Source organism: Oncorhynchus mykiss, chromosome 1 (assembly GCF_057628025.1).
Source record: "Oncorhynchus mykiss isolate SJ-2025 chromosome 1, ASM5762802v1, whole genome shotgun sequence".
NCBI lineage: Eukaryota > Metazoa > Chordata > Actinopteri > Salmoniformes > Salmonidae > Oncorhynchus > Oncorhynchus mykiss.
In genome coordinates, this window is record NC_143022.1 from 52,746,081 (window position 1) to 52,762,570 (window position 16,490).

Below are 16,490 nucleotides of genomic sequence, written 5' to 3' on the forward strand. Positions count from 1 at the left end.
CAGCAGCAAGCCGTACGACACAGTCCCCCTCCAAAACTACACATATTTGGTGGAAAAAGTTACTCTCAACAAGCCAATATATATCCCATGTACAGTCTATTAAAGCGTATTACATTGGGCGCTATGGGGGGGGGGAGAACAAAGTGCTGCTGGATATGTACGACACAGTCTCCTTCCAAAACTAACCATATTTGGTTGGTAGAGAACCTACTGAGTTTTTCCCACCCCACTTTAGCTGAGACAGGTAGAACAGTTCTCTCTACAAGCCAATATGTATCCCATATACATACCGTGTATTGCATTGCAGTGAATGAAGTGTGTGGAGTAAGGAGTCACCAGTACTCTGTATTAAACACGTTGCCTAACACAAGAGACCCATTTAAGTATTGCGAAATTCCAAAAACATATTTGTATTTTCTTTTAAAAAGGGAATTTCTTTAAATATAGCCGACACAATAGCTTTCAACATACCAGTATTTGTGTAAACTTTCCAAATAAATGCTGGTATAAATAATACAATATTAGATATAAAATAGGTCAAATTATGCATTGCTGTGGAAAACAGTTGTGCTAGAACAAATATTCCCACAGTTCAGCATGTCTATTTCTCTTATTTAAAAAATAAAAAGCAAATGTGGAAGTGCAACGTCAGCGGATGCGGTTGATTGAGACGCATCAAATGCAAAACAAAACTGATATCTCTCATTAAATTCACAGATTTTTACTGGGATTGTTCATTTTAATAATTTTACTGTGAATGGTTTTTCTATGCTGGTCAAACATCTTCTTCTTCAATTGCATTTTGGCGGTCCGCAAACATTAATTAGACAGAAAAGCAGAGAGGAATAGGGGAAGAGGTTTTACTCCACCCAAAATCTGTCCACGAAAATAAGACCACGAAGTGAGGAATATTTGTATGGAGGACAACGAGAGTGTCATTTGGTCATTTGGTCCTGTAGCTTAGCATCTGCGTCATGACCACTTTTTTATTGAGCGAGTCACTGGTACTTCCTGCTTTAGTTTTTGCTTGTAAGCAGGAATCAGAATTATGGTCAGATTTGCCAAAAGGGAGAGGGAGAGTTTTGTACGAGTCTCTGTGTGTGGAGTAAAAGTGGTCTAGTGTTTTTTTTCTTCACATTTAACATGCTGGTAGAAATGAGGTAAAATGGATTTAAGTTTCCCTGCATTAAGGTCCCCGGCCACTAGGAGCGCGGCCTCTGAATGAGCATTTTCTTCTTGGCTTATGGCCTTATACAGGTCGTTGAGTGCCGTCTTAGTGCCAGCATCGGTTTGTGGTGGTTAATAGATAGTTACGAAAAATATAGAGGAAAACTCTCAACCTCAGGCGAGCAAAAACACCAGCTGTTATTTACAAATAGACCCAGACCGCCACCCCTTGTCTTACCGGAGGCAGCTGTTCTATCTTGTCGATGGACCGAAAACCCAGCCAGCTGTATCTTATCCATGTCGTTGTTCAGCCACGACTCGGTGAAACACAAGATATTACCGTTTTTAATGTCCCGTTGGTAGGATAGTCTTGATGGGAGCTCATCAATTTTGTTATCCAATGATTGAGGTATTATAATAATTTATTATGCTTATGTTGTATTAATAGAAGGGGAAGGGCTATAAGATTCCTCCCCCAATACATTTATAGGATCCTGGACTAATATATATATATATGCATTATAAGGTTTAATATTGTTCCACAGTTCTTTTCTAGTCTCTGCTTCTTATAAGAAATGGTCTGAGAGATGTGTGAGTTATTGCAGTCAAAACAGATTGTCTGTGAGAAAGCGCCTCAAGGCTGAAAGAGATTCATTGACTCTAGAGGTCGACCGATTAATCGTAATGGCCGATTAATTAGGGCCGATTTCTCTTGCGTTCTGTGTGAAGACTATTTATTCCTAACAAAGACAGCCAACTTCGCGAAACGGGGGATGATTTAACAAATGCGCATTTGCGAAAAAAGCACAATCGTTGCACAAATGTACCTGCATATTTAGTTAAAATAAATTCATGTTAGCAGGCAATATTAAACTAGGAAAATTAAATCACTTATCTTGCGTTCATTGCACGCAGTCAGAGAATATGCGACAGTTTGGGCCGCCTGGCTCGTTGCGAACTAATTTTCCAGAATTTTACATAATTATGACATAACATTAAAGGTTGTGTAATGTAACAGCAATATTTAGACTTATGGACGTTAGATAAAATACGGAACGGTTCCGTATTTCACTGAAAGAATAAACGTTTTGGTTTCGGAATTATAGCTTCCATGTTTGACCATATTAATGACCTAAGGCTCGTATTTCTGTGTGTAATTAAGTCTATGATTTGATAGAGCAGTCTGACTGAGCGGTGGTAGGCAGCAGCAGGCTCGTGAGCATTCATTCAAACAGCACTTCACTGCGTTTGCCAGCAGCTCTTCGCTATGCTTCAGGCATTGCGCTGTTTATGACTTCAAGCCTATCAACTCCCGAGATTAGGCTGGCAATACTAAAGTACCCATTAGAACTTCCAATAGTCAAAGGTGTATGAAATACAAATGGTATAGAGAGAAATAGTCCTATAATAACTACAACCTAAAACTTCTTACCTGGGAATATTGAAGACTCATGTTAAAAGGAACCACCAGCTTTCATATGTTCTCATTTTCTGAGCAAGGAACTTAAATGTTAGCTTTTTTACATGGCACATATTGCACTTTTACTTTCTTCTCCAACACTTTGTTTTTGCATTATTTAAACCAAATTGAACATGTTTCATTATTTATTTGAGACCAAATTGATTTTGATGTATTATATTAAGTTAAAATCAAAGTGTACAATGTTCATTCAATATTGCTGTAATTGTCATTATTACAAATATTTATATAAAAATCAGCTGATAAATTGGTATCAGCTTTTTTTGGTCCTCCAATAATAATATCGGTATTGGCGTTGAAAAATCATAATCGGTCGACTTCTAATAGACACAGAACCCTGCAGGGGAGTGAAAGAGATACGAAACTAGTCAGACATACCACTATAAAGCAACTTGGGGAGTGGGAAATTACTGCTGAGCCCTTAGAAAACACTGGAAACATCGTCTCTGCTGCAAGTTTGTATAACTGTATATGCATGTGATTGGTCTCATGAGTAGAAGGTGTTGACATAGGCAGTTACATCACTAGGGGTTGACTGCAAGCACATTAAAGCAACTTGGACCCTTTCCTATTTTGCAGAACTTACTCGGAAACATGCATGCTATGTTCTCATTGTCAACTTCTGTCTGCAATTGCATTAATAAAGGTTTTTGATTGATTTACTTAAAGATATTGTCTGATTGCTGATTTTACCAATAAGCAAATTATTGACAAGGAACAAGGAACCTACCCCAACATTTGCATGTTGGCTAATAGGATTGATGGTAGAGGGGGATTACTCACTCGCTGTCGGATCCTTACAAGGCACCCGAACTCCGTCCCCGATATCTCCATCTCTTCTTCATGTGAATGACGGGGATTTGGGCCTTGCGTCCGACTCGTTAAATAAAAAATCTTTGTCCAGTACGAGGTGAGTAATCGCTGTCCTGATATCCAGAAGCTCTTTTCGGTCATAAGAGACTGTGGCAGAAACATTACATACAAAGTAAGTTACAAATAACGTAAAAAAAACACACACAATGGCACAATTGGTTAGGAGCCAGTAAAACGGCACCCATCTCTTCCGGCGCCATCAACAGGACTCATCATGGATATAACCCATTTTAGCATGAACATTGCCATTGAGGGCTTCCACCATTTTAAAGTCGTCAACTGGGTGGGGATTCCTATAAGTTGGGAGCAAGCAGTCAATGAAGAAGAAAATTGATTACTTTCAATGGTGCTGCCCATGCTGTCACAGGCGCGATAATGGCAAAGATTTGTCCCCTATACATCTCTTTCACAGGAGGTTGGTGGCACCTTAAGGGAGGACAGGTTTGTGGTAATAGCTGGAGAGGAATTTGTGGAATGGTATCAAATAATGGCTGGAACGGAGCTAATGGAATGGAACGCATTTGTTCAATGCCATTCCATTTACTCCGTTCCAGCCATTATAATGAGCCATCCTCCCCTCAGCGCCTCCACTGATCTCTATGCCCGTTGTACACACGCATATCTGCTATTTTATTGTCTAGAAAGGTCCCACCTGATCTTGTTTCCTCCCGCCTGCCTTCTATATTGAAGAACATGTATTTCCATTGTTAGAGCGGTCACTCGAATTTCTTGTCAACATAGTCTTTGAGAAAACGCAGTCCGATAGGAAGTAAAACGGAAGCGCGTCACCGCTGAGCTTCTTCTTCTTCTTCGGTGGGGTTCAACGACGGTTGGCATCCAATGTTAATGGTGCACTACTGCCACCAATTGGACGGGTTACTGCTGATCTGACCAATCGACAAGGAGTTATACATTTGGTAGCCAATCACACACGACAACACAGTGTCTTTAAAACATTGGCGGTCGAAGCAGACGACAGTGTAACGTTTGCTTTCAGAATTATCGTAATAACGTTTTGCTTTGTGTCACATACATCAGTATGATGCAGGTATGAGTTTAATTGTTCATTTATCAAGGTTCTTCCCACATTGCTGTTGTCTCTAGCTAATAGCTAGCTATCCAGCGTTGTTTGAGAATGGCGTTGGATAGCTAAAATTAGCTCAATTGTGGAGCTAACTTGAAGTACTTGATAAACTATTAAATCTCTTTGCAGAATAAGGAGAATTGTGATCCTAAAGGGCTACACAGACCGGTAGGTTTTGCTACAAATATGTTTTTTCTATTTTTGCTTCCATCCTTTCCATCTGAAATTTGAGCGCGTTGTGTCTAACGTTAACGTAACTAGCAAATAATGTTGGCTAGTTAACGCTAATGTCCGTTTTAGCTGTCTAGCTAGTTAGCTACCATTTGAATGAATGTATTACATTCAAATGACAATTCAGAACGTTGTACCAGTACTGGGAAGTTGGAGGCAATTGGGTTTAATCTAGGATATTTTTTTCTATACGATAGATTGCAACTCCAATTGTTTCTTTGGGTCCTCAGCGAGTTCAGATGCCCTCTGCACCAGACGCTACAGACAAAAAAGCAATTACAGGTACATTTCTGTAGCTACTATGTTTGCCTGCGGTGTTTCTATAACTTTTCAGATGCCACATCACACCACCTCAATATAATACACCACCATTTCTGTTGCAAAATTCTGTATCCCTATATCCTTAGGTCCTGGGAAAGAGCTTGCCACGTCTTCATCCAGTGCAGCTCTAGCAAAGTAAATATTCTATCAAACAATACACCACCTGACACTAAATGTGTTTAGTCTAAAATACCAATTTTCTTATGTAAAATATTTGTACATTGAAGTTGTGGTTTAGCAACTTCTGTTTCTTTTAAGCAGGAAATTCACCATCAATGACTTTGACATTGGGCGGCCACTCGGAAAAGGCAAGTTTGGGAACGTTTACCTGGCCCGGGATAAGAAGCTGGACTTCATCGTGGCGCTGAAGGTGCTCTTCAAGTCTCAGATGGAGAAAGAGGGCGTGGAGCACCAGCTCAGGAGGGAGATTGAGATTCAGTCCCACCTTAGGTCAATAGTTTTGATTTAGACTTTTATTCAATTTTTAAAGGGGTGGTTTCTGAGTCACAGATTGAAACATAATACTGGAATGAAATGTATTTTCAATGGATATTTTGTGGAAAACCAGCCCTTTTGAATGTAGTAGTATGGGTTGAAATTGCCTTACTATTGTGTTTCTGCAGGCAATGTTGTGGCATGTTGATTACCACCAACATTATGTCTGGAACAATACCAGTATTGTGATTCTCGTTAGTATTGTGGCAAGGAAACAACACAAGAAGGGGATTTAACTTATTTGGGAAAACAGCCCTGATGTTGGAAACAAACATCATTATGTTGTCATCCAGAGTCAAATTTATTTTCCAAGCTACAGCACACTATTTTACATGTGTGGTCTGCTTTGTGTTTTCATTTTTGCCATGGAAGAAAAAAAGCCAAAACCAATATCATGCAATGTACTTAATTTGGTTCACTTTTGAAACTGACCATAAATTCCTTTAGTTCATTGTGTTAATTGTTCCGATTATGGGAAAACTGAGATTAAATCCTTGCTCTCTCCGCCCTCCTTTAGACACCCCAACATCCTGCACTTCTACAACTACTTTCATGACCGCACCAGGGTCTTCCTAATCCTGGAGTACGCGCCGCGGGGGGAGATGTACAAAGAGCTGCAGAAATGTGGTCGCTTTGATGACCAGCGCACTGCTACAGTAAGACAGGGATCAGTGTTGCGGGCTATTTATAATTAATCTATTCTTACTAATCGTTTGTTTTATTTCACTCTGTATTTGCCCAAGAACCCCTCCAATCGTAACATTTTGTAACTGAAAGGTGTTTTTTGGTTTATAGATGCTAAAATAATTAACTTGATATGAATATTCCTACAATGGACTAGTTTTGGCAGGTAGATTCATGAGGCTGACATGACTTTCTTAGCATTTTAAATCCATTGTAATAGTCAAATATGTGTCAAATGTTCTTTGTCAGTACATGGAGGAGTTGTCTGATGCGCTGCTGTACTGCCATGAGAGAAAGGTGATCCATCGGGACATCAAGCCTGAGAACCTGCTGCTGGGATTCCGGGGAGAGCTGAAGATAGCAGACTTTGGCTGGTCTGTCCACGCACCATCCCTAAGGTGAGGGAACCCTGAACAGAACCCTCTCCAGCCTAATATGTTTGCCTTCACAGCATTTACTTTTGGTACAATGTGTGTTTTATGTTGTAGGCAGATTGCGCAGAATTGCTAATCGACAAATCACCTTGTGTTCCAAATACCTACTCATTATGTGATCAAGCGACTAGTGATGTGATTCTTAGCCTCGTCTTGCTCAAACGGATCCCAGCAAAAAACTGAATGTGACCGCACTCAATATGGCTGTCCCCGACAAATCTTGGTCGACTGAAAGTCGTCTGTTCTTCCGACCAATTGATTTGCCACTTAAAATGTGTATTTTTCTATAGACAAACTATGTTTGTAATAAAAATCAACTAAACTAAGCAATAACAAAAAGTCCTCTCACTGTCAACTGTTTATTTTCAGCAAACTTAACGTGTAAATATTTATATGGAACAGATTCAACAACAGACAAACTGAACAAGTTCCACAGACATGCGACTAACAGAAATGGAATAATGTGTCCCTGAACAAGGGGGGTCAAAATAAAAAATAAGTCAGTATCTGGTGTGGCCACCAGTTGCATTAAGTACTGCAGCGCATCTCCTCATGGACTGCACCAGATTTGCCAGTTTGTGCTGTGAGATGTTACCCCACTCTTCCTCCAAGGCACCTGCAAGTTCCTGGACATTTCTGGGGGATTGTCTTCCCTGTAACGCACAGCATTGAGATTGCCTGCAATGACGACAAGCTCAGTCCGATGATGCTGTGACACACCGCCCCAGACCATGACGGACCCTCCACCTCCAAATTGATCCCGCTCCAGAGTACAGGCCTCTGTGTAACGCTCATTCCTTCCTTTGACGATAAACGCGAATCCGACACAACCACAACCATGACACAACCATGACTTGACTTATCAGTGAAGAGCACTTTTTACCAGTCCTGTCTGGTCCAGCGACGGTGGGTTTGTGCCCATAGGTGACGTTGTTGCCGGTGATGTCTGGTGAGGACCTGCCTTACAACAGGCCTACAAGCCCTCAGTCCAGCCTCTCTCATCCTATTGTGGTGATCCCATCCTGGTGGGGGGATTGTGCGTTCCTGATGTAACTAGGGCAGTTGCCTCGCAGGGTCTGCCTGTCAATGTATTTCCCTGGCCACATCTGCCGTCTTCATGCCTCCTTGCAGCATACCAAATGCACGTTCACACAGATGAGCAGGGACCCTGGGCATCTTTCCTTTTGGTGTTTTTCAGATTCAGTAGAAAGGCCTCTTTAGTGTCCTAAGTTTTCATAACTGTGACCTTAATTTCCTACCATCTGTTAGTGTCTTAACAACCTTTCCACAGATGCATGTTCATTGTTTATGGTTCATTGAACAAGCATGGGAAATGGTGTTTAAACCCTTTAAAATGAAGATCTGAAGTTATTTGAATTTAAGAATTGTTTGAAAGATGGGGTCCTGAAAAAGGGCCCCCCCTATTTATTTTTTTATTTTTTGTTGAGTTTATATATTTGCTACTGCCTGACAAAAAAAATCTTCCTCCACCAACATCAAATAATTAGGGTCAGCCTTTGTATTCAGTCATTAATTCACTGAGACATGTTTTTCCTTCCTCTTCATCTTGACAGTCTATTTTGTACATATGGGTCAGTCTATAAACCCTATCACTTATGTAATTTGTTGACTTGCCCCTCTAGGCGCCATACAATGTGTGGAACACTGGACTACCTGCCCCCAGAGATGATTGAGGGAAAGCCCCACGATGAGAAGGTGGACTTGTGGTGCATCGGGGTGCTCTGCTATGAGTGCCTAGTTGGCAACCCCCCTTTTGAAACCGCCAGCAACTCTGAAACGTACAAGCGCATCACAAAGGTTTGCATTTTTAGATGGTCGTTAACTTGTTGGCAGAGGCTGCGGATCGGACTTTTCCGGACCCCTCTTCCTAACAGCTAAAGATCCCGACGCTTCTGTGCATGTGCGAGATTCTCTACTTTGCACACAATCTCTGCTCTACTGTCAAGAACCTGTCATCACATTTCTCACTGTCAATTGTGAATGCTAATTTACGTTTTATGTGACTAGTCCATGCAGCATCTGCATACCAACCATTTGATCTTAATCAATTTCGTGGGGATATATATGCATTTAGATCTTGAGTTAGTGTTTTTGAAGTAGCCTACAGGGTTTTGACTGATGTGCAGCGAGCAACCATAGAGTAGCCTGTTCTCTACAAGTAGAGCAGAGACTGCGTAAAGAATCATGCACAGAAGCTTCAGGGCCTTTAGCGGTCTAAATCGCTATGACCATATATTTTTCATTAACAAAAAATATATAGTTTTTACTGCTGTTTGACACTAGTGGACCAAAAATAGACATGGATGATATTAATCAATTAACTAAATGCAGTGGGTGAACAGAAATCTAAATCAAATCCATATTTAGTGTGACCACCCGTTGCCTTCAAAACAGCACAAATTCTTCTAGGTACACTCGCACAAATTCGGGGATTTTGTAGGCATACTGTCAGGCGTATGATTTAAACAATTATACCAAACCGTTGCTAATGATCATCAATTCAATATGTAGGTTGAAACACGATCATTAACAGAAACGGCTGTGTAGGAGGAATAAAACTGGTTGAGGAACAGCCAAACTCTGCTAACAAGGTGAGGTTGCTGTAGACGGATTACTGTCAAAAATCATACACCACGACAAGACTGAGCCCAGCAACAAGACAAAAGGTAGTTATCAGCAAGGTCTCACCCGGGCAGAAATTAAGGCAGACTAGGCTTTCTAGATGTGATGTCCAAGCTCTTTTGAAGAAGCACAAAGGAAACAGGCAACGTTGAGGGCTGTAGACACAGTGGTCGGCCAAGGAAACTTACTGCAGCAGATGAGATGCTTACTTACCTTCGCAATCGGAAGATGTCCAGCAGTGCCATCAGCTCAGAATTGACAGAAAACCGTGGGACCCTGGTACACCCATCTACTGTCCAGAGAAGTCTGGTCAGAAGTGGCCTTCATGGAAGACATGTGGCCAAAAAGCCATACCTCCAATGTGGAAACGAGGCCAATTGACTCAACTATGCACGAAAACACAGGCACGGGGATGCAGAAAAATGTCAACAGGTGCTCTTGCCTGATGAGTCCATTTGAAACCATTCAGCAAATAAACTGCCTTCTGCTACAGCCAAAGGGCTGGACAGCGGTACACGAATGAGTGTCTGCAGGTAAGTGACTCATGGTGGAGGCTCTTTGCAAGTTTGGGGCTGCATTTCTGTTTACATACACCTTAGCCAAATACATTTAAACTCAGTTTTTCAGAGTTCCTGACATTTTAATCCTAGTAAAACTCCCCTGTCCTAGGTCAGTTAGGATCACCACTTTATTTTAAGACTGTGAAATGTCAGAATAAGTGATTTTATTTCAGCTTTTTATTTCTTAATCACATTCCCAGTGGGTCAGTTGTTTTAAATGCACTCAATTAGTATTTAGTAGCATTGCCTTTAAATTGTTTAACTTGGGTCAAACGTTTCGAGTAGCCTTCCACAAGCTTCCCACAATAAGTTGGGTAAATTTTGGTCCATTCCTCCTGACAGAGCTGGTGTAACTTGAGTCAGTTTTGTAGACCTTGCTCGCAAACGCTTTTTCAGTTCTGCCCACAAATCGTCTATGGGATTGAGGTCAGGGCTTTGTGGTGGCCACTCCAATACCTTAAATTTGTTGTCCTTAAGCCATTTTGCCACAACTTTGGAAGTATGCTTGGGGTCATTGTCCATTTGGAAGACCCATTTGCGACCAAGCTTCGACTTCCTGACTGTCTCGACGTTGCTTCAATATATCCACATAATTTTTGTGCCTCATGATGCCATCTATTTTGAAGTGCACCAGTCCCTCCTGCAGCAAAGCACACCCACCACATGATGCTGCCACCCCCCATGCTTCACGGTTGGGATGGTGTTCTTCAGCTTGCAAGCATCCCCCCATTTTCCTCCAAACATAACGAGCCAAACAATTCTATTTTTGTTTCATCAGACCAGAGGATATTTCACCAGAAAGTATGATCTTTGTCCCCATGTGCAGTTGCAAACCGTAGTCTGGCTTTTTTTATGGTTTTGAAGCATTGGTTTCTTCCTTGCTGAGCGGCTTGGCTGATTTCTTTTGATTTTCCCATGATGTCAAGCAAAGATGCAGAGTTTGAAGGTAGACCTTGAAATACATCCACAGGTACACCTCCAATTGACTCAAATCATGCCAATTAGCCTAACAGAAGCTTCTAAAGCCATGACAACATTCTGGGTAATTCTCCAAGCTCTTTAAAGGCAGTCAACTTAGTGTATGTAATCTTCTGACCCACTGGAATTGTGGTACAGTGAATAATTAGAAGTGAAATAATGTCTGTAAACAATTGTTGGAAAAATGACTTGACATGCACGAAGTAGATGTCCTAACCGTCTTTCCAAAACTATAGTTTCTTAACAAGAAATGTGTGGAATGGTTGAAAAACCTCATATTAATGACGCCAACTTAAAGTGTATGTAAACTTCCGACTTCAACTGTATGTATGAAAGATATTTGATGGTACAATGATTCCTACACTAGCAATTTAGCAACCACAAAATGACAGCAATTTCCACTAGGGGAAACAGCCACATAGTCAGAAAAGCTTTCCCAGTTTGACAACCGATACCTTGAGAGAAATCAATAGCCGAATATCACCACCAGTTACAACACTGGAGGATAAGTTATACTATGAAACACCATCATTCCACTGTTAGTGCCAGAGATCGACATTTTCTGAAATTACAATGCAAAAATTCCACAACAAATGTGTAGCACCTTTTTTAAGTATCTGCTATATAGAAAATGCTTTTATGCAACCTAGTTGTAATTTATTCAGAGATTGATTGATCAATTCATCCAGTAACCAATGCATAGGTATGAACAGTGATTAAGGACATCTCCTCCCTCAATGTCTCAGGTGGACCTGCAGTTCCCCAAAGTGGTGTCCGACGGGGCTAGGGACCTGATCTCTAAGCTGCTCCGCCACAGCCCCTCCAAGCGGCTGCCGCTGCGGAATGTAATTGACCACCCATGGGTGAAAAACAACTCACGGCGGGTCCTACCTCCTGCCTTTCCTCTCAAGAAACCCTAACGTCAGTTGTTCCAGCCTGTTACAAACTGCTAAGAAACCCTAAAAGCACCAAAGAGACAAATCTATTCACGGTTCCAGTCTGCCTTCTACCTGAGTGGGGGACTATGGTGATATGTTTTGTTTCTTTTTTTCCTTCTCCACTTAAGGGTTTCACACTTTTTTTGTTACCTGGGCAATCTTCATCCACAGGGTTTAGAGTGGTCTTTTAGCTTCTAATTTCTCTGATTTCTAAGATCTGAGGGGGGGGGGGTTTTGGGAAAACCTGAACTAGATTACTGTCATTTTATATTTCAATTTACACCAAGAACAGGTTAAGGCTGCTCTCTACTGGTAGAAATTAGGAAGGCCATTGAGAATAAGGATGATTGCTTTTATAATTCTTAAATGGATTTCAAGAAGAGGATGTCTGTCTACTAACTAAAGTATTTTCAGTTTTTGTACAGCATGTGTAAATAACGGCATCTACAAGCAAAGTTTATGTATCTGAAATTTCCTTGTGCAACTGTTTTGAAATAAAAATCATCCCAACTGTGAGGGAACCTTAAACTCTCCTGCCTGATGTTTGCGCCACAAATAAATACCTTGAAGTCAGTGTTTGAGATGGTGCAAAAGTGTTGCAAGGATTAATTGAAGTTATGCAATTTTACCTGCCAAAATGCATATCTTACCACCTTGGAAAGGCTGGTCATGGATCACATCAACAGCATCCTCCCGGATACCCTAGACCCACTCCAACTCGCATACCGCTCCAACAGATCCAAAGATTAATCAATCAAACTGCCCTTTCCCACCTGGACAAAAGGAACACCTATGTGAGAACCTCCCTCTGCAACTGGGTCCTGGACTTCCTGACGGGACTGCCCCGAGGTGGTAAGGGTAGGCATCAACACGTCTGCCACGCTTTATTCCTTGATCAGCCGCGACTGGCTAAACACGACACCCAACACCTTCATTACAATTGCTGACGACACAACAATTTTCATTCACCCCCCCCCCCCCCCCCCCCCCCACGCTGCCACTGCTCTTATCTATGCATAGTCCCTTTAACTACCTACATGTACATATTACCTCGACACCGGTGCCCCTTTTCGCACCAAGTACGTTCATCTCTAGGAGAAAGAACCCATCTCCTTCCTGAGCGGTATGACAGCTGCGTGGTCCCATGGTGTTTATACTTGCATACTATTGTTTGTTCAGAGGAATGTGGTACATTCAGGCGTTTTGGAAATTGCTCCCAAGGATGAACCAGACTTGTGGAGGTCTACAATTATTTTTCTGATGGCTTGGCTGATTTCTTTTGATTTTTCCCATGATGTCAAGCAAAGATGCACAGAGTTTGAAGGTAGGCCTTAAAATACATCCACAGGTACACCAATTGACTCAAATTATGCCAATTAGCCTAACAGAAGCTTCTAACGCCATGACAACATTTCTGGGGAATTTTCCAAACTGTTTAAAGGTAGTCTATGTAATCTTCTGACCCACTACATATTGCGTCAATTACCTCGACACCGGTGCCCACTGTATATAGCCCCGTTATTTTACTTAATTATTTCTCTTTTTTTACATATTTGGGGTATTTTCTTAACTGCATTGTTGGATAAGGGCTTGTAAAGTAAGCATTTCACTGTAAGGTCTACTACACCTGTTGCATACGATTAGATTTTTTTAATAGTGAACGGGAGCATTACATTGCAGTTTTTCAAAGCACCCATACATATTGCGGACAAGTTTGTACCGGCGTGCAGATCAGTAGATTGACTGCAGTTTGTAGGAGGGTCGAGGAACCCCAGGATTTTGTGGGTCATGTTAGCAATAAACAATGAAGCGCAGCTCTGTCACTGCTTCCAATAAGCCTGTGGCCACTAATCGAGAAAAAGCGAAAATTTCACCGAGCATCTGTGATTGGACTTGATTTCATGACTGACAGTGGCGAGGTGGCCAGTCCATCGCTGATCAATAAGTATTTTAAGTTTTTCCCCAGTGTACTGTGCCGCCACCATGGGCTTCCTAAATGTATTATACACGCACTGAAAAAGTCCTCTCTCTCAGTTCCTCAGACATAGCGTGCACCACAACCAAATGCAGACCTTCAACCAGGCGTTACAAAAGGCCTGCTTTCTCCCACTTAAAATGAGGCTCAGGTAAATGTCAAGACAAGCCTGCGCTGGCTCCTTCCTCCAACACCAACGTCGTCAGGGGCTGGGGTAACGAAGGTGCAGGTGCTGGTTGTGATGTTACCCTCGTGCTTAGCCAACTAGCTATAATTATTCAGTGCGCCAGTACCACAACTTAAAGAAGCTAGCTGTCTGCAAAAGTGACCTTTTCTCTCCTCTGTGAGGGGGGGGAAACTGTTTGACCCCGTCCTGGGATCCAATGAGCTTCCTAAATAAGGTAAGGAAGGCAATACCGAATGATTGCATGGCTAGGTGCCCAATCAGAATGCCTTTTGGGATTTGAACCACTACATTTTACATTATTACATCACCCTTTCGCCCCACTCTTCAGATCATGAGCACACACCGGCATATAGCCTTTGTCCCGGTCTGCGCTACTGGCAAGCCCATTGGCCACCAGGCATGGTAATTAATATACCAATTGTTATGTTTATGGAAAACAAAACTGGGGGTGGGCACAAATTCTAGCTGGGGATCCATACCTGGCTTTGCCACCCGGTAGAGCCGGTGTTGTGCGGAAAATCTCTCCCCTGCCAGAACCCCCCCTTCGCGTGAACGCGTACACGCACTCAATTCTTCATCATGCAGTTTCCGGTTTGGCTATTTGTTTCAAGTGTATTAGTCTATAAATACATCTCTTTGCCAAAATTCGTCATCTCTCCCATGTCCTATTCGACTAGTAGTTGTCCTGAAATGTTTATTGCTTGCCTACATTTTACTCCCTCTATGTTTAATATAACACACATACATTAGTTATTCATTTCGGTTGCCTATCCTGATGTGAAGTTTGTTCTATAGAAAGTATTTGACTCTGATGTGTGCCACAGAAAGTATTTGACTCTGATGTGTGCCACAGAAAGTATTTGACTCTGATGTGTGCCACAGAAAGCATTTGAATCTGGACACAAAATTAAGGATATTAGAAGGGGGGGATTTCGGCAAAGCTATTTTCTTGCCTGACGAAATCCCCTCCTATCTGAAACATTTTGGTAGCTCATGTTGACCAGTAGTGTGTGCCACAGAAATGATTTGACTCTAGCCACAAAATGGAGTAAATTAGAATGGGGGGAGGGGAGGATTTCGGCAAGGCTATTTTCTTGCCTGCTGAAATCCCCCTTCTCTCTTCTCTTGGTACTGCTACAGAAAGCAAAAGTGGAGTATAAAGAAACAAACACTTATTTTAGAAACATATTGTAATGTTTAAGATAATAAAGACAATACACAAATATTATCACACAGTAACATAAAAACATCACAGGAAGTTAAGTTAGTTAATAAACATTTAAATAGGAAATACACATTTTGATCTTTGCACAATAAGATATAAAATGACAAATCAAATATAAAAAGACAAATAACAAACAAATACTGGAAAGCTGCAACAGCTCGACTGAACATTTAGTCCACTTTTTATGGAAAGATTTCAGGTGATGCCGTCGCCTGGAACTCAAGCCTAACCTAGTCCTGACAGGCAGCGCAGACGTAATCCTCCAATTATGGGATGGTTTTCATACAGGACTGGTGGAACCATCGTGGGCACAACCACTCTGAAATGTATGATGAAAAATGTTAAGATATTTTAAACATTGAATACATTTTCTTGAATTACAATTATTTCATTATCAGACAAAGCAGATAATACTACCTCTAGAAATATTACTGCTTATACAAATTTGTACTTGTAAAAATGTGCCTTTAGAAGTGAACAAGCAATTACCCAGTTAGTGTTTTCCTCATTATTGTCCACATCCCCACAGAAGTGGCACAGTTGGCTCAGGTCATCTAGCAAAACATAATGTCAAGTAGTCTATTCATCTTTACATGTATTTTTCAGAGCAAACAGGGAACAAGGGAATAGTATATGTTTCTAGTAACACAATTATTTAAATACATGTGTTTTAGTGGCCATCTAGTCAGAAGTTGGATCAAAGATAACCTTGAAAGATCCATATAAATGTGTTTTTTTTTTATTTACAAATATATTAAATTAGAAATTGAACATACCAGTGTTTTGGAGGAGAGTGACTGTTATTTTTTTTTCATGATGTTAACATCTTTGTCTGTTTGAAAAGACAATCGACTCCTCCTTCAGAACACATTCAGCAAACTGGGGAAAAATTTGATGGGCATTTCAGTCTTCCCCAACAAAATTATGTTACACTTAAGATTCTAATTTGCAAGTATACAACAACATAGCTATAATATGATTTGACAGTTCTCTGTTTTGCCTTTTAGTCAGTATACTTTCAGTAGGTTAATTATGCATTACTTATACTCTCATTCTTACTTTCAAGGCAAAGACCCCACAAGAAGTAACATCTTGTTTCCATGGGTGAGGAAGGGTACCACACACCCATCTGGAGATATTACCCCCCTTCTCTCTCTCAGGAATGATCTGAACATCTATGTTAATAAAAGTACAGCATTTTGAAACACTTTATTG

At 41.1% G+C, this 16,490-nt stretch overlaps 1 protein-coding gene and 1 long non-coding RNA gene across 5 annotated transcripts; one reads left to right on the plus strand and one right to left on the minus strand.

Moving 5' to 3' along the window:
• Positions 1–2,771: 2,771 nt before the first annotated feature.
• LOC149985560 (uncharacterized) lies at positions 2,772–4,326 on the minus strand. Its single transcript, XR_016495805.1, has 3 exons — positions 4,173–4,326; positions 3,431–3,607; positions 2,772–2,984 (listed from the first exon to the last, which is right to left on the minus strand). It is a non-coding gene; the product is annotated as an uncharacterized LOC149985560 (long non-coding RNA).
• LOC110524496 (aurora kinase B) lies at positions 4,135–12,416 on the plus strand. Of its 4 annotated transcripts, none has more exons than XM_021604218.3 (9): positions 4,135–4,568; positions 4,734–4,772; positions 5,033–5,117; positions 5,243–5,291; positions 5,418–5,606; positions 6,169–6,307; positions 6,585–6,733; positions 8,413–8,587; positions 11,697–12,416. In XM_021604218.3, exons 1-9 carry the CDS (start codon positions 4,560–4,562, stop codon positions 11,868–11,870), a joined length of 1,008 nt encoding a protein of 335 aa, XP_021459893.1. In that variant the 5' UTR covers positions 4,135–4,559; the 3' UTR covers positions 11,871–12,416. The 4 variants fall into 4 exon arrangements, with proteins under 4 accessions (XP_021459893.1, XP_021459911.1, XP_021459885.1 ...); XM_021604236.3 differs by having other exon boundaries at positions 4,323–4,568; positions 5,066–5,117; XM_021604210.3 differs by having other exon boundaries at positions 4,442–4,568; positions 5,415–5,606.
• The last annotated feature ends 4,074 nt before the right edge of the window (positions 12,417–16,490 follow it).

Excerpts from the sequence above, each read along its gene's own strand:
- LOC110524496 (XM_021604210.3), top strand. Across the intron at positions 5,118-5,242 it reads AGACAAAAAAGCAATTACAG|GTCCTGGGAAAGAGCTTGCC; the intron begins GTACATTTCTGT and ends CTATATCCTTAG. Across the intron at positions 6,734-8,412 it reads GTCCACGCACCATCCCTAAG|GCGCCATACAATGTGTGGAA; the intron begins GTGAGGGAACCC and ends TTGCCCCTCTAG.